Raw genomic sequence first — 24,719 nt, forward strand, 5'->3', positions numbered from 1 at the left:
TGTGATGAACTAATAAAGGAAATTATGCCCTGGAACGGAACACTCCAAGGCATCTATTTAAATCATCAGAGCATTAATCCAGGTTCTTTAGCAGAGCCATATGACATTGGAGGGATTACCAAGGTACCCAAACATCAAAACAGGAGATTTGTGCCAGGCAGCTCTGTTATCTGCCTTTATGACAGTGTTCTGGTATGAACATTATTAAGTCTGAAATATGTTCACAGTGAGCTGCAGACAGAACAAGAACAAAAGAGCTCTAATGACAGTTTAACCTGAAGAAACAGGAACAAAGATACTCATTCACTAGAGTAAATATATCAGGAAAGAGTCAGTAAAGATAAAAGGGATCACAGACATGTGGAATTCTATTTCCTAAAGAAAACACTAACTCAGATGACAGTCTGGTAAAGGTGTATTGATATAATAGCCACAGAAAAAGTCACACCTGAGCAAAACCATTTAGTCAGTTGTGGTGGGTTTAGCACTGGCCAAATGCCTGTGCACCCACTAGAATATACTTACTCATTTCCTGCTGTGAGATAGGATTAGGAGGAAGGCAAAGCAGGCTCAAAACTTTATTAACAGTAACTAAAAGAAAGCCAGGCTGCCCTTGTTACCTGTTCCCAGGCTGGAAGGAAATGAGAGAATTCTCGGGGTTTGTTTGTTTTAAATTGTGAATCTCACAGAAGTGAATCTAGTTTTTAATTGTCTTACTATCATATTTATTATCAAAGCCAGCCAGCAATTGGTTTTGCTAGGCACAGAGGAAGCTCTCAGGAGCTCTTCTCAGAAAAAAATCACTTCCATGGGTGACTGCAATGCAAAACCAGCACATCAATCAAGTCTTATTTTGGTATCCTTCACAGTGTAAATAATTACCTTTAAAATACATGAACTAATAATCATCAGGATCTGAAAGTTCACTTGCAACATTCCCAAGGATGTTACAGATACGGTCAAGTTTTCCTTAGCATTGTAGGCTCTGAAATTTCTTGCTACTAAAAAGTCCAGGAAACTTGATTCTAATTCAGGAAAATGTTTAAGCAAAGATCAAGCCCACTCCTATTCAGTAAGGTAATACATGCCTACTTTTAAACTCATCTTTAACTCCAGCAGAATAATGTTTAAAGTCAAGCTTATGTTTCAGAATTTAGTATTCTGTCCCTTTTAGGCAGAATTAAAGCCCTGGGTACTGCACAGCTCCAAAACTAGAAAATACTTCTATTTTGCCTGCCATCAGCATGAATAAACAAATCTGAATGGCATCACCAATGACAAATTTGGCTTTAAGCATGTACCTGCTCCTGAGAAAAAGGCAATGTGATAGCCCATGTAACAGCCATTATTCATCAGTGAGCAACATTCTGCCTGGTAATGGGGCTGATACAGAGCTGTGGAGGGCAGGAAATGTGTTTATATGATGTGTTTTACACACTGCATTAATCTGATTGTCCATTATTTCTAAAGCAAACACAGAGGCATAAAAAGTATATTAACCGTTGCACATAAAGCCCTTTGTCACATTAGATGTTTGTCACACCTTGTGAGAGCCACAGCAGCACAGCAGGTGCCCTGCAGAATTTAAAGCAGTCAGCAGATCACCAGTACCCAGATGGTCACAGCATTTCCAGGATGGAAAAGGGTAACTCTGGAATTTGGCCCTGGGATTCTCATTCCTTCTCGGGTGCCACTCAGTAGAGACACCAACCCATTGACAGAAATCAGCTTTCATGTGCTGGAAAGTTAAAACAGAACCAATGTGGACTTGCAGGGATAAAGAAGCAAATTTTAATGGCTCACTTTGATTTAATCACTGAGGCTGATTTCTCAATCTTACAACAAATGCTGGTCTTTCTCAGGCTGCATTTCTTTGACTCACTTCAGAAAAGCACGTTTCAATGACACAAGGCATGTTAGCAGAGACATCTAATTAAATCTTTATGCAGGGAGAAGTTACTGTCTGAAAGGTTACTGTCTGTCATAGATTATTTACTGTATGAATGGAGAGGGCTGGATGTGTGGTTTATTGTTTTCAAATGCTTTTAGTAACTTATGAAATATTTAAAAGAAACTAATCTCAAAATGGGATTGAATCATGTCTTATGTTTCTAGACATTTCTTTCATGGAGCTTTGCAACTCTAGAAAATCTCTTTTTTTCCAACCACAAAATAAGAATTATAAAGTAACTTTAATGGATCAAGGGGATAACTTTCTTCAAGCTTCATAAATTATGTATTATGGCTGTATCCTTGAAAAATAACCATGTTTATTAACGCTTGGCTACGCTTTTTATTGCTCTTTCTTGTTAGATTCTGTGATCTTAATATTTAAATATCTATTTCAGTAGTTGCAGCTTCTCTCTGTCTAAAGGAGAAATAGTCACTTACAATGAATCACTGATATGTATTTTAATCATTCCTGGAGACAGCACTGAATATCAGAATCTTCCTGAACAGGGAGCCCTCATCATAAACAGATGTACAGCATCTAGCACAATATCCTGATTTCATTTGGTACTTGCAAGACTTGTAATAGGGTTGCTGTCTCATTCTTTCCTTGTGGATCTGTTAGGAAACAGATCATTTCCAAGGGACTTGGTTCTGCCTTGCCAGTTCCCAACATGTCTCATAGGGTGTCTTTGAGCATTTGCTTCTTTTTATTTATTGCTGCTGTTGATGTGGAGCTCAGGGCACAGGTCAGAAATACGTGGATTAAAAGAAAAGGCCAACCTTTCTGCCTTTATGACTTTTTGTAGGCCTTGTAACCATTGAGTATCACCTCTGAGATGTCTCTTTTCTTTATAAACTTTGTCTTGAATTTGAAAATTAAGAATACATATATACAGGCCAAGCATAATAACCCTAATATAGAAAAATCCACAAAAAATATGTCCAGGCTATGAGGGTTTAAGTTTTAATCTTCAATAGCCTGAGCCATGATTTCACCTTTTGTACTAGGAAACACCCTCAGATAAACTTCTCACTTAGGCTTTTTGATTTTAACCTGATAAAGAGTCTGCTGAAACTTCCAGCCAAAGAGTTTTACCTTTACCAAAGAGGGTTTTACCTGCATTGCTTCCTGACTTCTATTATTTGTTGATATGGGGGCAGCTGAAAGAAAAATTATGCTGAAATCCAAGATTATTTTAATGACTTTAAATGGCTTATAGATGGGAGGAAAAAGATAAGTGGAGTTCAGGTCTGTCAAAATGTTTATTAGGTTTGTTGTTTAGAGATGTTATGTTGCATATTAAAGTTTAAAAAGCTGTAATCAGTAAAGACATGTGCAGGCAATCCTGCTAGGCAAAGAAGAATGTAGCAAGGTGAAAGTTAATGTTTTCCATCTCTCAACAGGCTAAAAGTGAACAAATCAGTGTGAGACACCTGACATCAGGGAACTGGGAAGTTATCAAAATCCTGGCATATGATGAAAATACTCAAAAGATGTAAGCACTATCCACTTTTTAATAAAAATATTCAAGTTATTAAAGTTGAATCCATTAAACTCAAAATTAAACAACAATATTTCTTTCATTTTGGAGCATTACCATTACTTTGACACACCTGAGTACATAAGGTGCAGTTTTTAAGACAATTCATCTGCCATTCTTTTCCTAAATGCTCTTTTATGCAGAGGGGAAGAATCACACTGTGATATCACTTGACTCTGTATTTTTCAGAATAAAAGGAATCAACACACAGTGCAGCAATAATAACATTTTGCTAACTTCTTTCCTGGAATCCAGATAAGAAGTCATAATAAATTTTCAGTACTTGATGAAACATCACACCTTTACTGCATGAGGTCTCAGAGTTTTGGGGATCTGATCCAACTTCATAAATTCAAATTATTTGTAGAGATTATCAGAGCTCCTGATTCTCAGCCACACAGAACTCTTTTCAAAGCCCATCTTAGTGAGAGAGTGGAAGGAAATGCAATGCATATTTGGTGCTTTTGGGGAGGAGTTTAGAACTAACACAAAATGTCTGAAGGCTTCACCTGACTTCAGTGGATCTTGTTTAATTTTCACTATTAGCTGTCCATGGTAAAAAATACACAAGCTTATCTAACTCTCATTTGCTTTAAAATAAATGATATTTCAACAAGAACTTTTTTTGAGGCTGCAAGAAGCCCCATCTTTTCCACTGGTACTGGAGAAAACCTTTTTTTTACAAGTCTTTCTATAGGTTTTGAAAATATATCTGTAGAGAATTTCCTGGTACTTCTGCAAGGCCCAGGGGTAAAAATGAGGTCTGGATGCAGTCAGGCTGCAGAGAGGTGACAGATGTCACAAGGGCTGTCTCAGCCACTTGAGGGATTGCCTTGGCCTCCTTCTGCCTGTCACGCAGAAACTTTGTGGGGAATCTCATCAGGGAAACATCAAAGGCTTGTCTTGGGGTTCTTGTAAAGTCTCTTTGAACCCGTGCAAAGTAGATAGAAGAAAAAGTTGGTTTACAGCTCAAAAAGGTTCTCAGATCTCATAAGACTTACTGTAATATATGAGATAATTTCATTGTGACCTTTATCTGCTATTTGGGTTTATATTGAAAACTCTTGGGAGTGAAGCAGAAACTTTCTCTTCTGCATTTTTTAATATGCAGAGAGGTGTCCTGATTGCTACAGGAGCTCCTGGGCATCACAGGAATCAAAATAACAAAATCCTGTTTTCATCACAGTTTTAACAGGAAATTGTATAGCTTCTGAAATAACTACTAACTAATTCTGAAATAACTAATCTGTATATTGGATCTAAGTTTAATCTTGGAACTTGGGTTAACTGCTACTTGGGTTTATATATAAGTATCTGATCTTCATAGATATTTGTGAACTTTTAATTTTTAAAAGTGTTACTTACGGTGTCTCTCACTTCTCTAAACACTACCCAAACCAGACAGTTTACCAAACTGAGTTTTAACTTTTTTCCTCTTTTGGACACAGTTATTTCTTAAGCACTGAAGAGTCCCCAAGAGGAAGACAGCTGCACAGGTAAGAGGTACATGGGGCTGTGTTATCAGCTTCTTCATCCCAAGCCATAAGTGCTGTGGTGCTTGGATGATCATTTACATGTTGTAAAAATTAGTATGCTTGAGCTGTAACAAAGAAACTGCCACAGCTTTTCAAAATTAAAATTGCCATTTTCTGAAAAATGGAAAAGTTTCTAGCAAAAAATGTTTTTACCAGTTACATCTTCATTAGTCCTTTATAAGCATCTAAAAAGTTAAACCTAAATACAAGCATTTAACATGACTGTGTTTTACTAAATAAAAGTATTTATAGGGTTTAGTCATGTACCTTAAAGTGTGGGGGCAAATCACCTTATTTTCAGTGCTTAAACCTGAGGCTAGTGAGGTTTTCATGGTTTCCTACTAATGCTGATATTACCCTCCAGAACTGTGAGTTATTGCAGTGCCACTGGTGCTTTGGGCAGCTTTTGGATCCTGTCCACACAGCCAAGGTTACTTTGTTATATTTTATTCTGATATAAATTGTTTCTGATCATTTTCCTGCCCCAGTGTATCAACAGTGGGGTCATTGAACCGTCAGTGTCTCTCGTGTAACTTCTTGAAGGACCAGTGCACGTACTTCAGTGCAAAGTTCAGCCCCATGAACAGGCATTTTCTCCTGCACTGCAAAGGTAAGGCAAATGCACAGGGTGCAATGCTGCTTGCTTCTGAATTAATGTATTCCTTGAGAAGGGCATTAGGCTGGACTCTAGCATTGAGGTCAGCAGTGGGTTACTCAAAGTTCTTCTGTACAGAGCCTATTCTAAGACTGCAAGTAAAGATGCTCTGTGAAATGATTAAATTAAAGATGTTCTGCTAAATTATGAGTGATGTCAGAAAGCTGCTCTAATCCTGACCCCTCTGTACAAGTAAAGGACATGAGCTTACATTCACTCTAAATAGAAGTCCTTCACCAAAAAATTCAGAATTTTGGTGATGGTACTTTGATTTGTAAAAGTTTATCGTTTTACATATTGGGATTGATCTTGTGTGAATATACGTAGTTCAAAAATGAGGACCTGTGTTCTCTAGCAGTGTTTGTACACATGTATGTGCAGTGTATCTATACACCCCCATAATTATGTGTATGGGTGTATCTGCCAAAAAACAGGTGTGGTTTAATCCCCAGAGACAGATCCTCTCTATCAGTGCAATGGTAATAAATAACTCATAGTGTTTTACTGTTAGCTGCATTCCAGTAGCACTAAATGGCACCAGTTGGCTTCAGAACTTCTGTATAAACAAAAATTTAAACCATCCCACACAGAGAAAGTTATAACCTACAGATAGGAAATAAACACTGATATATAAGTGATAAAAAAAGGTTCAGAAAAGCATGAGACAATGCATAATAAAGTACATAGTTAGACTTGTTGTCCTTGAAACTTGAAAAATTTTGCAGACGCTATCCCCTCAGCATTTTTTTAATAGCTAGGATCAGAGTGCAAAGAGTAGAGGACAATTCATCTGAAATACATATGAATAGCTCATTTTATATTCATGCTTTATCTCTATTTCTTTCACAACTCTACTATTTTTCCCCCCACAAAAATAAAATACCTGCTGACTTGAGCATTGAATGTATCCAAACAAAGAAACTATGAATATATATTGGCTAAAATAAGGGGTTTGTTTTTGGTTTTGTTGTTTTGGGTTGGTTTTTTGTGGAAATGCACCTACATAACATAGCTGATTAGAAGGAGAATGTACAAACTGTATGATTTATACATGGTTAAATCTGCAGCAGAAGTGATGGAGCTAATCTTGAGGTCCTTCTCTGAGTAATGAGCTCCTCATGCTTCAGGCAGAGTTTTCCCTTGTGCTTGACGTAATCCCTATGGGGTAAATCTCAGATTCTTGCAGGAGAGAGGGTTGATGAATTAGGAAGAGTTTTTTGCCCTGAATCAGCAATGTGCCCGGGTCCAAAAGCATCTTGTTACTATTTTAGCAAAATATATTCAGCCTGTAATTTTTAATGTGCTTCTCTGATATAAAAATGTGGATGCCAGTAGGAGGTTGTGCATGTGATTACTCACAAGCTCACGACTTTCAGTGACTTTGGCAGTTCTCTGTTTGAGCTGGGAAGGCTGTAGATGATCATCCTCCCAGGATTAAACCTACATTCCACTGAGTTGCAGTAGAGTACCCTGAGCTGTAAATGTTGGGCAGGGATGCTAAACCACTGTCATTAATTTTTTCTGCCTCTAACATTAATGTAGAGTTAATGCTGGCTGGGAGTTGTTCAGGGTCATCTCCTGTGTTTCCTCAGAGCTTGGCAGGTACAGCAGCAGCATGGCCCCTGTGGAGTGCCAGGGCCCTGGGCTGGGCTGGGCTGGGCATTTGGCAGTGTCAACACTGGTGGCAAGGTCACCACAGAACTGGCATCAAAACTCTTCTGCTTGTGAGAGTATGAGCAAACTGCTTTGAGGAGACAAGTGGTGCATCTGCTGTGTGCATACGCACTCATTTTCCCACAGCAAAAAGCCTTCACCCAATTGTTACAAAAGCAATTTGCCCAGAAAAGCCCTTGGGGGACTCTGGACTGGTTCTGTCAGTGTAAGTTGCAATTCTTCAACCTCTTGTTCATCCACAAGCACCTTTATTAGGATTGTTTTTCCTTCTTAGTTTCCCTCAGCCAGGAGATCTCTCTCATTTCACCAGCTGTATCTATCTCCAGAGACTCTTCTGAGTGAGGAGTTATTTCTTTCCTGGTAGATGGAGGACTGGCTCCTCAGCCTCTCAGTTGTGGCAAGCACATCCTTTGCACTTACTTTCTACACTGCTTGGGGATTTTTCCTTTAGCACTTCACAAACACTAGCAAGATATTTTTCTCTCCACTCAAATAAGATAGTTTAGAAAGGGAGTAATTGTTTCTCCCCTTTTATACAGTAGGAAGTAAGCTGTGGATTGGGGTTAGTGATAGGAGGTCAATGGGAAATCCAAGTATTGTGCTTTGTTCTGATGCACTGAAACACAATGCCTCTGACACAAATTTGTCTCTTTTTTTCCCTCTGATCGGCATTTTAATCTACTGCAATCTGCCCTTTTTCAAAATGTCATTATCCTTCCATCTTTTAGTATGACAAATAGAGATAGGCGGGAAAATGCTGGCGCTTCCCTGCTCAGAAATGGTCTTTCTTAAATAAGAATTGAAAGCAAAATGACAAATTCAGAAGTAAAAAGAGCTGGAAATAAAAACAAACCAAAGCAAAAGAGACATCTTATGAAATTATCTTAGAGAGCTAAGGCAGAAAGCTGTGATTTGTCAACAGTCTACCTGTAAGATTTTTGTCAATCATCCCCCTTGAGAGAGAGAATGAAACTGATAAAAATCATCAGTGAAGGCTGTGAATGTCATCATGCTATTTATTTCAGGTATTTACATTTCCCTAGGCTCATGCCATAATTAATTGAGAGAGACAACCTCTCAAAACACATAAATTAAGCTCTGTCTCTTCACTCTCAAAGGGAATTGTTTTGGTTTTTTCTCAAAAAGAAAGTTGTAACTCCTAATTTCAAAGGGTCCATGCCTTCATCTGCCATAAGGTCTTCAAGGACTGCAGCTTTTCTATAATTTTCTTCATCACCCAGTAGTGACTGAATGCTTGTAATTTAAGCACTGAGGTAAAGAGCTTCTCATGTGTAAATTCCATGTTGGGGGTGGGGACAAAAGATTTTCTTTGCAGGTTTACACTGCTGGGGATCTTCAGAGCAGGGACAGCAGACTCAGCCACTTCTGAGTATGCTGAATGCTTGGTCATGCCAGTTTCACATGCCACCTTGTGCACTTGTACAGTAGCTGTTGGCATGAAGAATTTTTCCTTGTTTTTGGTTTCTTAATGGTGCAGTGAAAATAAAGTATGTGAAATGGGATTAGACCACATCACACCTAGATTTAACAGTGATGCTGTTGGTTTTGCAGAGTTGGCATACCAAGGGAGCTTCTTAAACAGATAATAATGCGAAATATTATTTTTTCAACACATCTGTATTTTTTTAATAGAGAAAATCAGTGGATATTACCATTAATTAATTTCCCAGTCAACCTGTCAAACTGCTATATTTTAAACAGTACCATTAAGTGCATCCATAATTTTTTTTTTTATTTGTCACTTAAAACTAAAACATGGAGATTATTAAAGGAAAAAAAAAAGGAATTCTCTTTCTGGGGGCAGGGTCTGGGCTGCTGAACAGGCAGAAGGCACTGTCTGTTTCACACTTGGTTGGAACTGTAGCCCAGCTTGTGTCATTTCCAAGAGGTACCAGTGGAGTTCCTGCTGTGTTTAAAGGGAATTGTGTGTATGGAGCTTCCAGGATCCTGTTTTGTCTGGTAACTGGTGCTCCCATTCTTTGTCACTGAACTACAGAGTACAAGCTACCTCACCTTTCCTCTGTTTTTCTTCTCTCCTCAAAACAGGACCAGGTGTTCCAGTTGTAAGTGTGCACAGGACAAGTAATACTGCAAGTGAGTATACCTTGTGAAATAAGTAAGTTTTCTTATCATCCCTAATTTCATTGGGGAGTGTGGGATAGGAGAAAATAAGCACATGAAAATGTCATGCAAGTACATGAAAACTAATTCATATAAAGTGTTATTAATTACCTTTTAGCAACATCCACATCAGCAAATGGTAAGGAAAGTGTTAATTCTAAAACTTTTCCAGACTTTTAGATATCTTTTGGACTAAATGCACGTGACTCATCTTCTGTTTACACTTGAGTAAATTAGATGGCAGGTTGGTCTTCATCCTTTTCACTTCCTATGTAGATCATGCTGCCATTGCAGTACACCTTCTGTGTTTTTAGAGATGTTTTTAAAGTTAAAATCCAATTGTGTTGAAGTCAGGTGCAGTCCTTGGATGATTGATCATAAAAGCTAACCTACATATGATGATTTAGTCCTTCTATTTCTTGAGCCAGAACAACTCTACTGCCATTTTCAATAAAGACAAATCCAATAATAAAGGCTTTTTAGGAGAGTATTCTATACCTCTATTTGTCAAGTTTTACCCATCATTTTCTTGTGTATTGATGCCAATGTTTACTGTTACTGTTTCCTGGCTGCTGAGGTGCTTTTTAGTTGACTGTCCTTCAGCAGTTGAATTTTCCTGGTGATGCAGGAGAGGTAAATCTCTGCCACCTCCAGCTCCACTGTGACTCCACTAGCATTGAAGTGTGGGTTACAGGAATGGGGGACAACTTTTCATTCAAAAGCACTGAACTAACTCTTACATATCCTCATTTCATTAATTGGATTATTCTCAGAATTTTTCCCAGAATCAAGAAATCCTGAACTGTACCCATGTGCATCCCCTTTGTCCTGGGCCACTCATTGTTCAGTGGAGCTAACCTTGCATGTTGAAGTACCATCCTGATAAACAGTGCCATGCTATGAAGTGTTAATTAATATCTGCACTTGAGTTTACTTTTTTTAAGCCCCTCCCTTTTTTTTTATGCCATTGTTTGTGTTTGCAAAGCCCAGTTCCACAGCACACTCAGGGCAGGGAGTTTTAACCAGCTCAGTAAAGGGTCATTGCTCAAATAAATGTGTTTTAGACTTCTGTGGAGCTCCTCGTTTCTGTGAAGGCAGGCTTTTGCTCTTTACTACCTGCATCTAAAGTACTATGGAGTGTGAATTACTGAAATTGAGATTTATGTGCAGCACCTTAGAGTAAAAAATAAAGCAAGTCAGGGTAGAGGGATCTTGTTTGTTGTAACAACAAAAAGCCAAATAATAAGAGAGATAATTTACCATTAGTGTTTCAGTGGAAGATGAGATTATCCTCTTCAATTCATAAAGGAATGATTAAGGATTATTTCAATTATTCCATCCTCAGACTATAATTATACCATTTTGGTTGACTGCCCAGAACAAGCATTCTCCTCAGATTATCTGTTTTGGCCCTAAGTGAAGAGTTTATTATTTAATTTAAAAAATCTAAATTTTGGAAGCAAGATCGGTAATTTGAGTTAAAAAAAAAGAACAAATTAGCCATTCTTTCATGTGTAAAAGAGTTGCTTCAAATTAGTCTGCAGCTTTAAACCAAGCTGATGATCTTGCTCTTGGCTGAAGGGCAGAAGACAATAAGGACATGCAGTGACCACATTTAGCTCTGCTGGTTGAATATTGACTTGGAATAGGTAATACTGGGGAAAAGGATGCCTGCCTAAGGCTTAGGATATTGTCCAGCAGAGCAGCCTAGTGCTGCTACAGCTGCTCTTAGGATTTGTCAGAGATGCTGATGTTCATGTTGGTCATCAGAAATTTCCTTGGTAGTGCATACTGAAATCAAAACCCTCCAAAGCCAGAAAAATGAACTGGATGTGTATCTTTTTGACTTGAAAAGTAGCTGCATTATAAGAAAAGTATTTACAGAAGAAATTAATTTACAAGATTAATTGCAAGATCGTTGCACATTTGTCCTTTTTGAAAATTTTTTTTAATCTTGATGTATCTCTTGTGTCATGATTCTCCATGCCTTTCAACATGTTTATTCTTCCTGTTTTCTAGAGTTTTATATTTTGGAAAATAACCCTGTGTTGAAAGAAGTTGTTCTTAAGAAAAAGAATTACAAGACTGAAATCAAAATGCTTCACATTGAGGATTACGGTAAATCTGGCAAAATGTTACTTTAGCAAGCCAAAAGCTTTGTTTCAGTTTTACTATTTTTCATCTGTGTAACTACCAGCCTTTAATGTTTTGCTCTTTTCTTAAAAGAATTCCCTTTACAGTTGTCACTGCCAAAAGATTTCTCGGATCGAAACCAGTATGCCCTTCTGTTAATAATGTAAGTATCTGTTTGGAATCACTCAAAATAATAAAAAAAGTGTTCCATAGGAAATATTTAAATCTGAAATTAGGTTGGTCTTTTTGTTGTTGTTTGGTTTTTTTTACCTTTTGTAGGAAAAAAATCTCATGGATTTGAGTTGAGAAATCAAAAGGCTTGTTCTTGGGAAGATTTTGTGACAGGTGCTGTCTGGTAGAGATGCCTGGGGGTTTTTTGTGCTAGTCAAACCTGACTGTGCTTTGCTGTACTTTCATGTTTGGGAGGCACTGGTGCTTCTGATGGTGTAGCTTTGAGTAGTCCTGCAGTGTTTCCTGGACTCTTAGTGTTCCTGCCCACAGAGCATCTCACTCAGAGCATGTACTTCTTTTTTATCCCTATGAGAAACGAGTAGACCTTCCAGAAGGGGCTCAGTTGAGCTGCATAAAGCAAAACTGCTTTTAGGAACTCCAGAATGAAATAAAAGTTACTTTTGATCTTCGGTGGTTGAAGGCATGATAGGCATGATCCAAAGTCTGTAGAAAAGCTGCATGGGAGGAGAATGGTATTCCCTGGAAACCTGTGCTGTTCTTTTAAAAGGAGATGGGGTGTGTGTTTCTTGCAGGGACAGTCAGCCTTTAAGTTACGTGTCTGCGCATGTGTAGCAAAGGAAAAGAACAGAGTCATGAGAGTACTTGAAGCCTACCTGGGAAAAGTGGTGATGGCCAGCTCAGGGCATCACTCCTGTCTCCACCCGAACTCAGCGTGGGTGGAGAAAGCGTTTCTGGACCTACAGAGCTTCTTCCAGTCCCAGCTGGAAAGAATTGATGCGAATTTCAGTACAGACATGTAGGAGTGCGCTGCTAAATTGATGAAAATGCCACGTTACTGAGCAGTGTCACCTGGAGGAGATGCCCAGATGTGTATTCATGCAGGGATGTCTGCAGTTAAATTTGAAATTCCAGCACATGGCCCCCAGATGTACAGATCCCCATTGTTGGGGATGTGAGGTGTTTACAGACCTGAGCTGCTGAATGATCCCAGATTCCTCTGCTCAGATCAGATAACAGGACAGAAAGGCATAAACCTGCTTATTTCTAAGCCCAGTTTGTGTTTTAAAACTCAGAATTTTCAGTTGTAATTATCTGCAGTTGTGGAAACTCTCTGCTTTAATTGGCTCACAAACACATTTTTCTTCTCTTGTGGAGAAACAGGACACGTGGATTTTATTTCATCTTTGCAGCATTTCCTGACATGATCTTGAGGCATGATTATATTTTAAGCAGCTCCTGTACAAGTGCCAAAGGCAAACTGACTGTGTGAGTTGACCCCAGCAGCACTGCAGGGACTTGCAAACACTTGTGCTTATTCCTGTTTCTGAGAGCAGGGAAACACAAAGGTGTAAGCAGTGCAACGCTTCCCTTTTCAAGTATCCTAGTAAATACATAATCTGCCATATGCAGCTGTGGGAAAATATGGGGTTATAAACTCGTGTAGGACCTAGAGAAGACAGAAGGGAAAGATCAGAAACCTGACAACTTCAAGGCCAGAAATCACAGGAAAAGAAAAAGTAAAAAAAAGCTAAAGAAAATACTATTTTGAATTGGTTTTTGATATCAAGAGTTGAAAGAAGTGAGAACAGTATTGAGTCAGAGTCTGAATTTAAACTTAGCAAAGTTGTTGGTACCTAGTGAGCAAATAATGTGGCCAAGTCATGATGTATGGTTATGTTTTATAATTGATTTTGGGTTTTTTATGATAGGCATGTAGAGTAAAAAGGAAAGTCATCAACTTATACATACAATATACAACAGATTTTTGTATCAACATTTATATTATGGAGACTTTGGTTCTTTTAGGTCAAATTCTTTGCAATACTGAATTCTTAATGTTAGTTTTAGCAGGAGTTATTTTTAGAAAACCTTACACACTAGTGAAAGTATGAAACTGAAAATTTTAAATCTGTCCTGGCTCATGTACTGTAGCATGTTTTGTGTCCTCCTTTTCCCTAGAAGAAAAAGAAATTACATTAAGCTGTATTTTTTCAGCAGCTTTTTACAGACTTAAAGCTAAGGTTGCCAGCAATCCCTTTTTCTATTAAAGAGGTCCCCAAATGAAATATAAAACTGCAAACTGTCACTGAAGTTATGGGAGGTTCCCTTGTGGGATGATTATTTGAGCCTAATAAATTCTGTCTAGCTCTTGAGAAAGAACTGTTGGATATCTATGGGTGCATAGGGGGTAATTTCTTGACCCACACAGCTCCAAATTGACATCCTAAGGTTTATTTCATGATCAGAAGTACTGCTTTCAAAAAAAAGAGAAAAGTATTCAGATCCAAGGAGAACATGTAGCTTTTACAGGGAATGTTGATTAGTTGTGTAGATGATATAATTTCCCAGATACTTGACTTTTCTGAGTCCCAGAGTGATACTGTTGGAACTGATGGAGAAACACCCTGTTCCTACTGCCACCAGTGTTAGATAAGAACTGGGGGCTGATGTCAAGTGCTGTCTTTTGCACTGCTCAGCTGCGCCTGCTTTCTTTCTTCCATTCTCAGCGATGATATGATTATCATTCTATTCCAGCTATTGAGAGAAAAACCTTTGAAAATGAGTGCTTATCAATGTCCTTGGTAAGACTGTTGGTTCAATTGTATGTTCATGTTTTTGGAAAGGAGAGTCTATAAAACATCTTGATCCAAGAAACATGCTCTTAGAAATATAAATCCAGCAGATACAAGAACAGAAAAGTGTAGTATTAGCAGAGAAGTGGGGTTTGCTTTCCCATCTCAGCAGCACTGCACTTTGAAGAGGGAAAAAAGAAAAGAGGAGGAAGGAAGGAAGGCAGGTGATGAGTGATTTTATTAGAGGGATGATGTTTGGTGTTACTTGCTTTTTTTCAAATCACTGAAAGCTAGTAGCCATTTCAAAGTTGCATGACTATGAAAAGGCTTGTGTATTCATGCAGGGATGTCTGCAGGTAAATTTGAACCTCCAGCACATGGCCCCCAGATGCCCGAGTGATAAGGTTGAATCCTGGAAGGAAGCTTGTACCAGAGCAATCTGGTCCTGGTGTGAACTGAGTACAGTTCCATGTAGACATCCTTAAGCTCAGCTTAGGGACCAGGACCTGGTTATGCTGTAGCCATCAGCATAAATAGTGCATGAACATTCATCCCTTAGCAGCTGCAAAGCAAGCTGCAATACTCAAATAGTAGGTCATTGTATTGCTGTGTTAAAATTTATGTCCATCTGGATGGCTGGGCTGCCTAACAGATCTCGTGTAGAAACCAGTTATGTTGGCTGGCACTCTTTTTCTTTCCAGAATTGTGATGAGTAGCCCACAAAATGTTACATAGATTAAAACACTTTCCTTTCTTCCATTTGTTCTCCTAAACCACTGATAATGTTTCACACTCAGTTTCCTTCTGATGTAATACACACAGTGTAGCTATACATTAGAGAGCTGCATGGTAATTGCCTGAAAAAGTGATTACCATCTCTTTTCTATATAATTAAGATCAAAGTTTAAATTTCAAATCCTTGATTTCCTCATTATGGTTCACCTTACTCATTAAAAAAGTTGGAAGATACTCTTCTTGGTAACACACAGGAAATGATTAAGTAAAGACTGGCATTTAATCTGGGTAATAAAATCAGAGCTGATAATCATTCTTTATTTTGCTTTGATTGTAATTAACCTCATTCCTTCAAATGTGTAGATAATGTATCTTAAATATCAGTATCTATTATTTAATGCCATTTAAAGTTGTCCAATATATAAGTTGATATTGTAAAACTGAATCAATAGAAAGATTGTTCTAGTATTTGAGGGGGGTTTATTTGTTTACTTGGTTTTTTATATTTTGGTCATAAGCAGGGGTTGGTTTACCTGCTTTTGAACGGATGAAGTTTTAGGCCTTGCACAAACAGTCAAACCTGTTTATGCCCCCAGTGAATGCACTCTCAGGACTGATAGCAAGATGAGGCAATAGGATTGGAAAGTGAATGTTTTGTGCAGCTTTGAGAACAAGCCATTAAAAAACTATAAAAAATATAACAGGCATAATGCAAATATAGAGAAATTTATGTCTGCTGTCTCTCTGTGGAGGACAGAAGCCCACCTCAGATACTCAATATCATTTTTTAGTGGCAACTGAAGAGTAAAGAGACCTTTTGGTGCTAATAGGAGTTCTGATATGTACCTCAATGGAAATAACTTTAAATGCTTATCACAGACTATTTATATGGACATTCTTGAAATAAACTAGCCACTGGAAAATCGCTTCCTAAAGCAATACATCAAACAACCCATCATGCAGGGCTGGACAATATGTAGTGCTTAAACTCTGAGCCCAAAAGTAGCCCAGCTATGACCTCCAAAATGAGCTTAGGAAACCAACACTGGCAGTTCTCACCCACTGAGAGACTTGCTCTGGTTCTGTCTGTTGTTCCTTTTTTATTGGAGGAATTCACTGAGGGTATCACCTTCGATTTAAAACACTTTTTGGGTTTAAGCAGTTTCTAGCTTAGAGAAGGGCTTATAACTGTAATGGTTCTTCTCCTATTCTTAAGTGTCTAGAAATATGTCTATATCTATATACACCAGGTGTATGTATAACCTGGAACACATATAAATCAAATATGATCACTGTGTTAGTTTTGTTCTCATATTTAAAGGGAGGAAAGCAGGCTGACTCACACATTTCACTTGTGTGGAATGTGTTAATCTGTTGGAAAGTTACCTAATCAAACATGGATATTTCTGATATATTATTGTGGAAAGTTAGAAGAACTTAGAAATAATTTTAACTGGTCTGAGGCTCCTATTGTTGGAAGTGGTGATAAATACTTTGTGGAAACATCTGTGTCAATGTGTAGTCCTTCTGAAAACCTTGCTCTGCGCAATGAGCAGAAATGGGAAGTATTGTTCTGCTCCTTATTGCAAATAATAATGATTATATACTTCCTGAATCGTGTGTTTTCTGCAGAGCTCGCTTGACAGTATTTCCAGACTCATTGCTTCACAATGTTAGTAATTAGTATAATCACAACTGAACTGGTTAAGCACACACAAAAAAATGCCCTTCTTTTCTTTTTATAAAGCCAAGTGTAAACCTGATGTGCAAGATAATGGTAAATCAAGCATAACATGTTGTGGCTGAGTTTGTAACCAAGTAATCCTGATTTCAGTACATGATATAGCAACTGAATAGATAGGTCTGACTGAATTTGAGAACACACACGTTCGTCATATGCTTGCTAATTAACTGGGTGATTACCTTGAAGATGGTCTGTGTTATCCACAGCCAAAGCCAGATACTGAATCAGCACATTATTGTATTTATAAGACAGGACTTATTGGAGGATATTTTATCTCTCTTTCCTCCCCAGGGCTTACATAAGTCTATTTGGCAAAATAATAATTTCTGTCTTCATCTTTCTTTCACCTTAGACAGGATATTCCCACAGACCATCCAATTTAATTTCCATACAGCCAGCACAGACATTTTTACATTTTAATTCGCATTCCACTGGCAGATGCAGCCTGCATAGAACTATTTTGCATTTTGTACAACTTCATGGTAGCCTGTTCTTTTATTCTGTGTTTATCTTGGGGGAAAATAATGACAAACTTCCCTTTTAAAACTGACATTTTATTTTCTTTGAAAGGAAAATAGTGTACTTGGCTTCAATGGAAAATCTTATTATTCTTCTAGAAACTGAATTCTCCCATTCTATTTCACCTTTTGTGCTGTAAACCACCTTTTTTTTTTTTTTTTTTTTTTTTTGGTCATAAAATAGACTTATCACTCCTGCCTGCATCCATTTCTTGCTATGAATTTTGATGGAGAGAATAGAATTTTCTCCAGTGTATGCTTTGGTCTTCTTTGTACTCTATTTCAAAAAATCTATTCAAGGATACAATAATGCAATTATTTTTGTTTTCTCAGATGACATCCTTCTTAATAGTCTTATATATCCTACAAAATGGTAATCAGGGTGCTGAATGAATTTACCTCATTGTGCGTTCAGTGAGACTTAACAAATTCTGCATGAGCCTTCCCAGAACTGAGCTAGCCATTAGTGATTTTATTTGGGGATTTTTCCTTCACTTTGTTATAAGCAGCACTACCCGCTTTAATTTTCTGTGTCCTTCAGCAAAGTGTATTCAGGTATTGGCAGCACCGCAGCACAATGGTTATAAAGTTAAAGAAATTCTTTTGCTGCAGGGCTTGCAGCCCTAATGGGATGGTATTGATGGGAGTGACAGTAGCTCAGCAGGGTTGCATAACCAACTGAACTCTGCCACGTAGGCTAAATAAAATATCAGAGCTCGGCACAGTGCATCACATTGTCAATAGTCTTCGTTTGTGTCTGGTGTGTTGGTATTTGCAGTGATGAAGCTCCAGGCAGCCAGTTGGTTACAGATAAGTTTCACATTGACTGGGACTCAGTGCTTGTCAACTCTGATAATGTCATCGTAGCTCGATTTGATGGCAGAGGGAGTGGATTTCAAGGCCTCAAGATCCTACAGGAGGTCCATCGATGCCTAGGATCAGTGGAAGTGAAGGACCAAATAGCAGCTGTAGAGTACGTATGTGCAAACTCTTCTTGTCTTTCACCCTGCCTCCACCTGGATGAATGAGCACTTGGACTAAAACTGCCCAGAATGTTTTCTCTGCATTGTTCATGTTTGGTTTTTAATGTAGTTGCAAATTTTGAAACCATAATCCTTCCATTACAAACAGCAAGTAAAACATCAAAGAGGTGTTTTTGGGGTTTTCTTTGAGTTGGTGCTTCTCTTTGACAGAGCTGTCTTGCTCTGTGCAATCCAAATAGGCCACCTGAGCTAATTCCTGTTTTTCTATATTCTGTAGGTAAGTTTCTTGCTGTCCACATTAACATATAAATGCATTTGTGTTACAATATTTTAGGTCTATACCATAGGATACTGCTCTCAATTACACCACTAGAACTCCATTTGCTTTGTGCAATTACTCCAGATCTCTGTGGTAGAAATGAGAGCATTTTGGCAAATGCCTGTTGTTTCTCATTTGCATTATCATTCTTAGACTGATATAATTCTACCAGCTGCAGAAAAGAGTCATTTCAGTCTGTGGAGTAGTCATGTATAGCTTGGACAACACTCCTTACTCAGGGTGCCCATGTCAAAATGGCTCATACCAAGGTCTGGATGGACTTTTTCTGAGGTTTCCCAGGGAAAGACAGATTTTAAGCCAGATATTTTTTCTTCTTTTGAAATGGGTCAATGCTTCAACCATTCCATGAATAAGCAGCTGTGTCTGATAGTTCCCCTCAGGTTATTCTGTCTTTTCTGTATAAAATTCACCACAGGTGATTAATGGACTTGATGAGAGAATTAATTATTTGTATAATTATCTAAATTCAAGAAGTTCCATTCATCTTACCTTCCTTTAGCTGGTGCTAGGCAGCTGGTCAAAGCCAGTTATTTAAGCTCTAGTCAGTGGAAAATCCTGCCATTTCTGAGGGATGACCCTCCCCAGAATGAGAGAAGTTTCCAACATGAGTAGGAATGCTAAAGGGTATCTCTCTTCTCTCCATTAACTGAAAAGCAGATGTAAATGGACAATTTAGACAAGATGCTTAAATTCAGATATCTAAATTAGGTGAGATTGGCCAAACACCAACTGTTTGCCTTATGAAAAAGGAATTAGGAAACAAATCACATTTCCCAGTGCAGTACTACTTGTAGGGATGTAATTTCTTATTCTACCTGATCTCCATGTATGGCAATTCCTTAATGCACTAATAATGTTATTTACATACTATATTCAGAAAGTAGAATCCACCATTTAACTTTGACAAAACTAAAAAATAAACTTTTTTTTTCCTTTCAGATCACTTCTGAAACAGCCCTTCATTGATCCTAAGAGACTGGGTATATTTGGAAAGGTAATGTGCAAAAAGAGCAGGCTGTATCATCATGATTATTTAAGAAAGTGCTGTCAGTTCATAAACAAATATATTTATATATTTTCCAAAGACAATTTTAGTTATTAAAACAGGAAAAAAAGCCATCCGTAGTTTACTCTCTGTTCTGTACAGTATTTTTTTCTCAGAGCAAGTATTTAAGTCAATAAAAATCAGTTTTATGGTATAACACTATTTGCATTTCAGAATCTGAAGGAGAAAGTATTTGTTTAAAATTTTGCTTCTTGCTTTCTATAGAAATTCTTAGTAGGGACTTGGGTTTTGTGAAAGCTTGTTTGTTACAGTTTTATATTTGAGCTGCAGTTAAATTGACAATGTTGTCCTATAAAATACAGGTTTTATATCTGAATGTTTTGCTGACCCTTGAGCTTAGCTGAGCACCTGCCCTGTGGTGCTGTCAGCAGTTCCTCGTTGCACCAGTGAGAAATCTTGCTTTTGCTATTTTATCAGCTGTGTGTCATTGCCCCTAGCATGCGATATAAGAGGCAAAGGCTCGACTTTTAGTAGCAAATTAAACAGCATTTTACTGATGTCTATTAAAAAGCAGCAATTAGAAACACCCCACAACTGCTGCTTCATCCATGAACCGGCATGTGCAACCTTTAAAATTTGTTAAATTGTTGTTTTTTGTTTTTTTTTTATTAAAAATGAGGCTGTTTTCTGCCTTTGAGCTCAAAGCAGTAACAAACCCTGATCAAGTACCCCCCAGTCATCACTTTTAAGAGCAGCATGTGTTTCTCCATGAAGTGCCTTAGTTCTCACTCTGCTGCTGAGTTGCTGCACAGCCTCAGGCAAGTCATTTAACCTGCCTGTCTCAGCCTGTCTGGATGCGGGATGAGGAGATTGACATTTACCTCCTGCATGGTAGCATTTTGAGGACTGGCTGATGTTTCTGACTGTTATTAACATTTCACATGAACATGACCTTCCTCAAAGATCTGAGCTCCTGCTGCACTCCTTGAGCTAAGAAAGAAACTCTCACTGCAAGAATTTCACTTGGGTCAAAACCAGTATTTGGGTTGTAAGGGAGCAGCCAGAGATTTTCCAGCTGAGGATGTACAAGCAGGGCCAATTTCATGCACCAGGTGATCGTGGCACACACTTCTATTCAGGTTTTAATGCCTGTTACCAATGTATGTGAAAGTACACAGGCACAGAAGCATCAACGTTTCTCCATATCCTCTTCCTCTTGCAATCCTTTGATTGAAAATACTGTTTCTGGAATGAAATCCCTGAGCAGCCAGAATTGCTTGGTTTTGCCTGCAGAAATTCTTTTCATTGCTACTTGGAAATTCCCACTTGTTTTCTGCCAGAGATTCGTCAGTATCTTTTTTCCTGAGAGTGATGTGATGAGACAGTTACTGAAGAGCATGCCTGTAACCATGCCTTTACATATCTGCCAAGACCTACCCCAAATTTTCTTTTCTTTCACAAAATATTATTGATTGCCATGTTCCTGCATTTATTTTCTGAAAACGGTGTTGAGGAATGAAGAGTGAGAAATTCAATAAGCTTTCGACACTGCTTTGAATTCAGGGAAATTTCCCCTTTCCAAGTTAACCTTTCAGAGTTGTTTTTTACCGTCAAAAGAAAAAAAACCATAAAATTTAAAAGTCAGTTTTATAATTAACAATAAAAATATATTTAACAGCTTCTTGAGGTTAATTGTATTTTTCCTCCACTCTGCTTGTTTTAGAATCAATTAAAAAACTTTTCAAAAACTCATTTCTTTTATATCACATACAAGAACGTGATAGGCAAACAAGTTGGTTTTTTTAATCCTTTCTATGCATTAAATTTGCCGTACTGATGGAAACAGAATATGCACTTTGCTTGAAAATAAGTTGACTTTGGAATGGCTTAGTGCTGATGTCATAAAGCTGGACTTTGCACACTTTCAGAGAGCTCTCTAAGAGGTTTCAGAGCTACACAGAAGTAAAATTCTTGTCACAATTGGTGGTGTCAATGAGGCACAAGAGTAACTAGACTGTCCAGAAGGGCACAGTGAGGAAAATTGCCAGGCAATCTGTCAATGCCCCCGTGCTTATTTCTGTGAGGGGTGCAAGCCTGAGTGATGCCTGATCCAAGGGCCTTTCTGAGCTGTTAGACAGCCAAGTGTGGTTCCATGGAGTTTGTGGTTTTATTCATGGAAGTAAAAAGGGAGTTTAAAAATAAGTTGCAATTCTACAGCCAATGTCTTTCTAGAAAATGTAGCAATTAGGCTGCAACCCCAGAAACCCAGCAGGTGAGTGAGACAGCACATGTTCTTGCATCAGGGCATATGGAATAGCAGTGTCACTGTGAAATGCTTCTAAGAATTGATAAATAACTCTCTCTGTAATGTTTTTGTCCTGGAAAACCTGGCTGGAAGGAAGGACACAGGCACAAAGGGAAGAAACTCTCAGGAGAATTAAACAAGCTCTTAATGAAAACATGGAATAAATAATAAATAACCTGGCAATACCTATCCTTGGATTAAAATTGTGCTGTGGAGCTACTGGGCAAGACACAAACAGAATATTAAACAAAAGTAAAAGCAGAGAAAACCCAGAGGCAGAGAAAAGTTGCTATTCTCTTAAGCTCTTTGAATTATACAAATTACTGCTGCCCACTCAGAAATTCTGTCTTAGGTGAAATCTACTTCTGCTCATGAACAGATCTGGATGGCTCTTGGCCTCCTGGGCTGAAATTGGTATGGGAAAGGAATATCTCAGTTTCCCACACATTTCCTTTGAAAATCCAGCTCCTATTTGGTATTTTCTTCAGTATGTCCATCCCTTAATATGGATTGTTTGCAGAGAACAAGAAACCTCTTTCCTTATATTTCTTAAATAAGGTTAAAGGGTTTTCAAATATTACCATTCTTCCACAGAAATCATCTGTTCAATAAATATTTAGACATGAAGAACAGGAGCAGGCAGCATTTGTAAAAGTCCATGAGAAAACTGTAAGCACTTGATGCATAATCTTTGGATCTGCTGGTGTTTTGCATTATATTTTCCCTGTCATGGGATAATTTTGTCTTCCTGAAGAGTGTTGTGCCAAACACAAAACAACAACAACAAGAAAATACCTGAAGAAATACCAATTTTTCAGTACCAATGAAGGGAAAACAGATAGCAAGTAGAGAAATTTGATGAGCCTGTAATATACGAGTAAATCATTGATTCCAGGTGCCACATTCAGAATTCCATTTTCTGTGAGTCTAGAATGATTACAGGTGTACAGCAGTGGATTACCAGTGTCATTTCAAGGAAATCTGTGGTTTCAAGTTAAAGCTTCCACAGAGGTTTCATGACTCTCTGGTATCAGCCCATCCAGGGGAGATGTGTTAGACTTTGGAGATGGTGAAGAAATGTTCAGTACTCATTAACTGCATAGATTAAAAATCATGACCAGGTCAATGAGATCTGTATGCCCCCTAAACTATAAAAATTATACCACTGGATTAGCATAGTGGCCTTTAGCTTTATTCTTGCTAGAATGAAATAAGTCAACTAAAATTTCCATCCCATTGTTAGGGATACGGTGGCTACATTACATCGATGATCCTGAAATCCAGCGAGCGGCTCTTCAAGTGTGGAGCTGTGGTGGCACCAATCACAGATATGAAGTTATATGGTGAGTACTCCCTGCCCTAAACCTGTGGATACTTTATTCAAAAGGCCTTTTATTCATGGAGCTGCTATTTAACTAAGGCAGAGAACATAACAATGTTAGTGAGATTTCACTTCACTGTCTTGGTCTCTTCTTTAAATGAAAGTAAAGCTGTCACTGGGACAGTTCACCAAAACCCACAACAGACTTGGTTTATTATTGACAGCGCTGATTTTGCAGTTACCTCATTTCTTAAGAATCCTTTATGTGTATCAGCATGAATCCAGTCTTTTATTAGGAATGAATCCTTTAAGGTTAGCAGTGAATTCCCTACAGTATCAGCCATGTTGTCATTCAATCACAGGTTGTTTGGTTCTGTATGTGAAGTTTTGGGCACTGTGATACACAGGAAACTAGACCAGATTATTTTAATGGTCTGTTAGACCTTCTTTGGGGTTTAGCTTGTGTTTTCTTTTGGGTTTGGGTTTTTTTATTGTTGGTTTGGGATTTTCTTTTGTGGGGGGAGTTGGCTGATTTTTGGTTGGTTTCCTTTTTTAACTATTTAAAAGTGGGCTTAAATGGTGCATCAAAATAGTACATTCTGTGTCTCGAAATTAGCATCTTGACTTCATGGCTTAAATAGCTTCTGACTTTAAGTCAGAAATGATGAGTTTTAAAATAGAAATAACTTGAAATTCACAAGATTTGTTATTTTGTTTTGTTTTTGTTTTTACAGCATCAGCTTTTTCAGAAAGATACCTTGGGATTCCATCAAAAGAGGAAATTACCTATCAGGTAAGTTAACATAAACAAGTAACTTAAAATGACCATTTTACTCTTAAAATGCAATTCAATTTCAGCTTTGTGTGTGTTTGTTCACTAGGCATCCAGTGTATTACACAATCTTCATGGTTTAAAAGAAGTGGATTTGCTAATAGCTCATGGGACAGCTGATGGTAAGTATTTACAGATACAGCTAATTTGGAGTCAGAGCTTCTAATAGGCAGGTGTTCAAGGGCTGATGAGGCACACACCTAGCAAGTACATTTGCAGTTTCTTTTTCCTTCTGATAGGATTTTTTTTCTTTTGTTTCCACTGTCAATTCTAACTCTGAACTCGTTTTCAGAAAAGACACTTTTCTTTGCTGAGGATTTGCACCTTTAGGGTGCTGTGTGTTTTAATTTGTTTAAATCTTGTGGACCACTGTGATGCTAGTGAAAGGTATTACGTGAATTATTGATAGAACAACATACATTTTTAATGTTGGCTTAAATTCATACAAATTCTGCAGAAGTATCAGTACAACTGGTGAAGTACATCACCAAATGGGAAGTTAATCTTTTCATCTAAGTAATTACAAGGTACTTGCAA

General features: G+C 37.9%; 1 protein-coding gene across 3 annotated transcripts in view; it reads left to right on the plus strand.

Moving 5' to 3' along the window:
- DPP10 (dipeptidyl peptidase like 10) overlaps positions 1 to 24,719 on the plus strand; it is a 431,963-nt gene that overhangs the window by 402,364 nt on the left and 4,880 nt on the right. For all 3 annotated transcript variants that reach the window (XM_038143005.1, XM_038143003.1, XM_038143006.1), the window contains exons 14-24: positions 3,358 to 3,449; positions 4,943 to 4,990; positions 5,518 to 5,639; positions 9,426 to 9,473; positions 11,520 to 11,618; positions 11,727 to 11,796; positions 18,174 to 18,368; positions 19,658 to 19,712; positions 23,273 to 23,372; positions 24,085 to 24,143; positions 24,232 to 24,304. In XM_038143005.1, the coding sequence (XP_037998933.1) occupies positions 3,358 to 3,449; positions 4,943 to 4,990; positions 5,518 to 5,639; positions 9,426 to 9,473; positions 11,520 to 11,618; positions 11,727 to 11,796; positions 18,174 to 18,368; positions 19,658 to 19,712; positions 23,273 to 23,372; positions 24,085 to 24,143; positions 24,232 to 24,304 (961 nt within the window). The remainder of the gene's footprint in view (positions 1 to 3,357; positions 3,450 to 4,942; positions 4,991 to 5,517; positions 5,640 to 9,425; positions 9,474 to 11,519; positions 11,619 to 11,726; positions 11,797 to 18,173; positions 18,369 to 19,657; positions 19,713 to 23,272; positions 23,373 to 24,084; positions 24,144 to 24,231; positions 24,305 to 24,719) is intronic.

This window comes from Motacilla alba, chromosome 7 (genome assembly GCF_015832195.1).
Source record: "Motacilla alba alba isolate MOTALB_02 chromosome 7, Motacilla_alba_V1.0_pri, whole genome shotgun sequence".
Taxonomy (NCBI): Eukaryota; Metazoa; Chordata; class Aves; order Passeriformes; family Motacillidae; genus Motacilla; species Motacilla alba.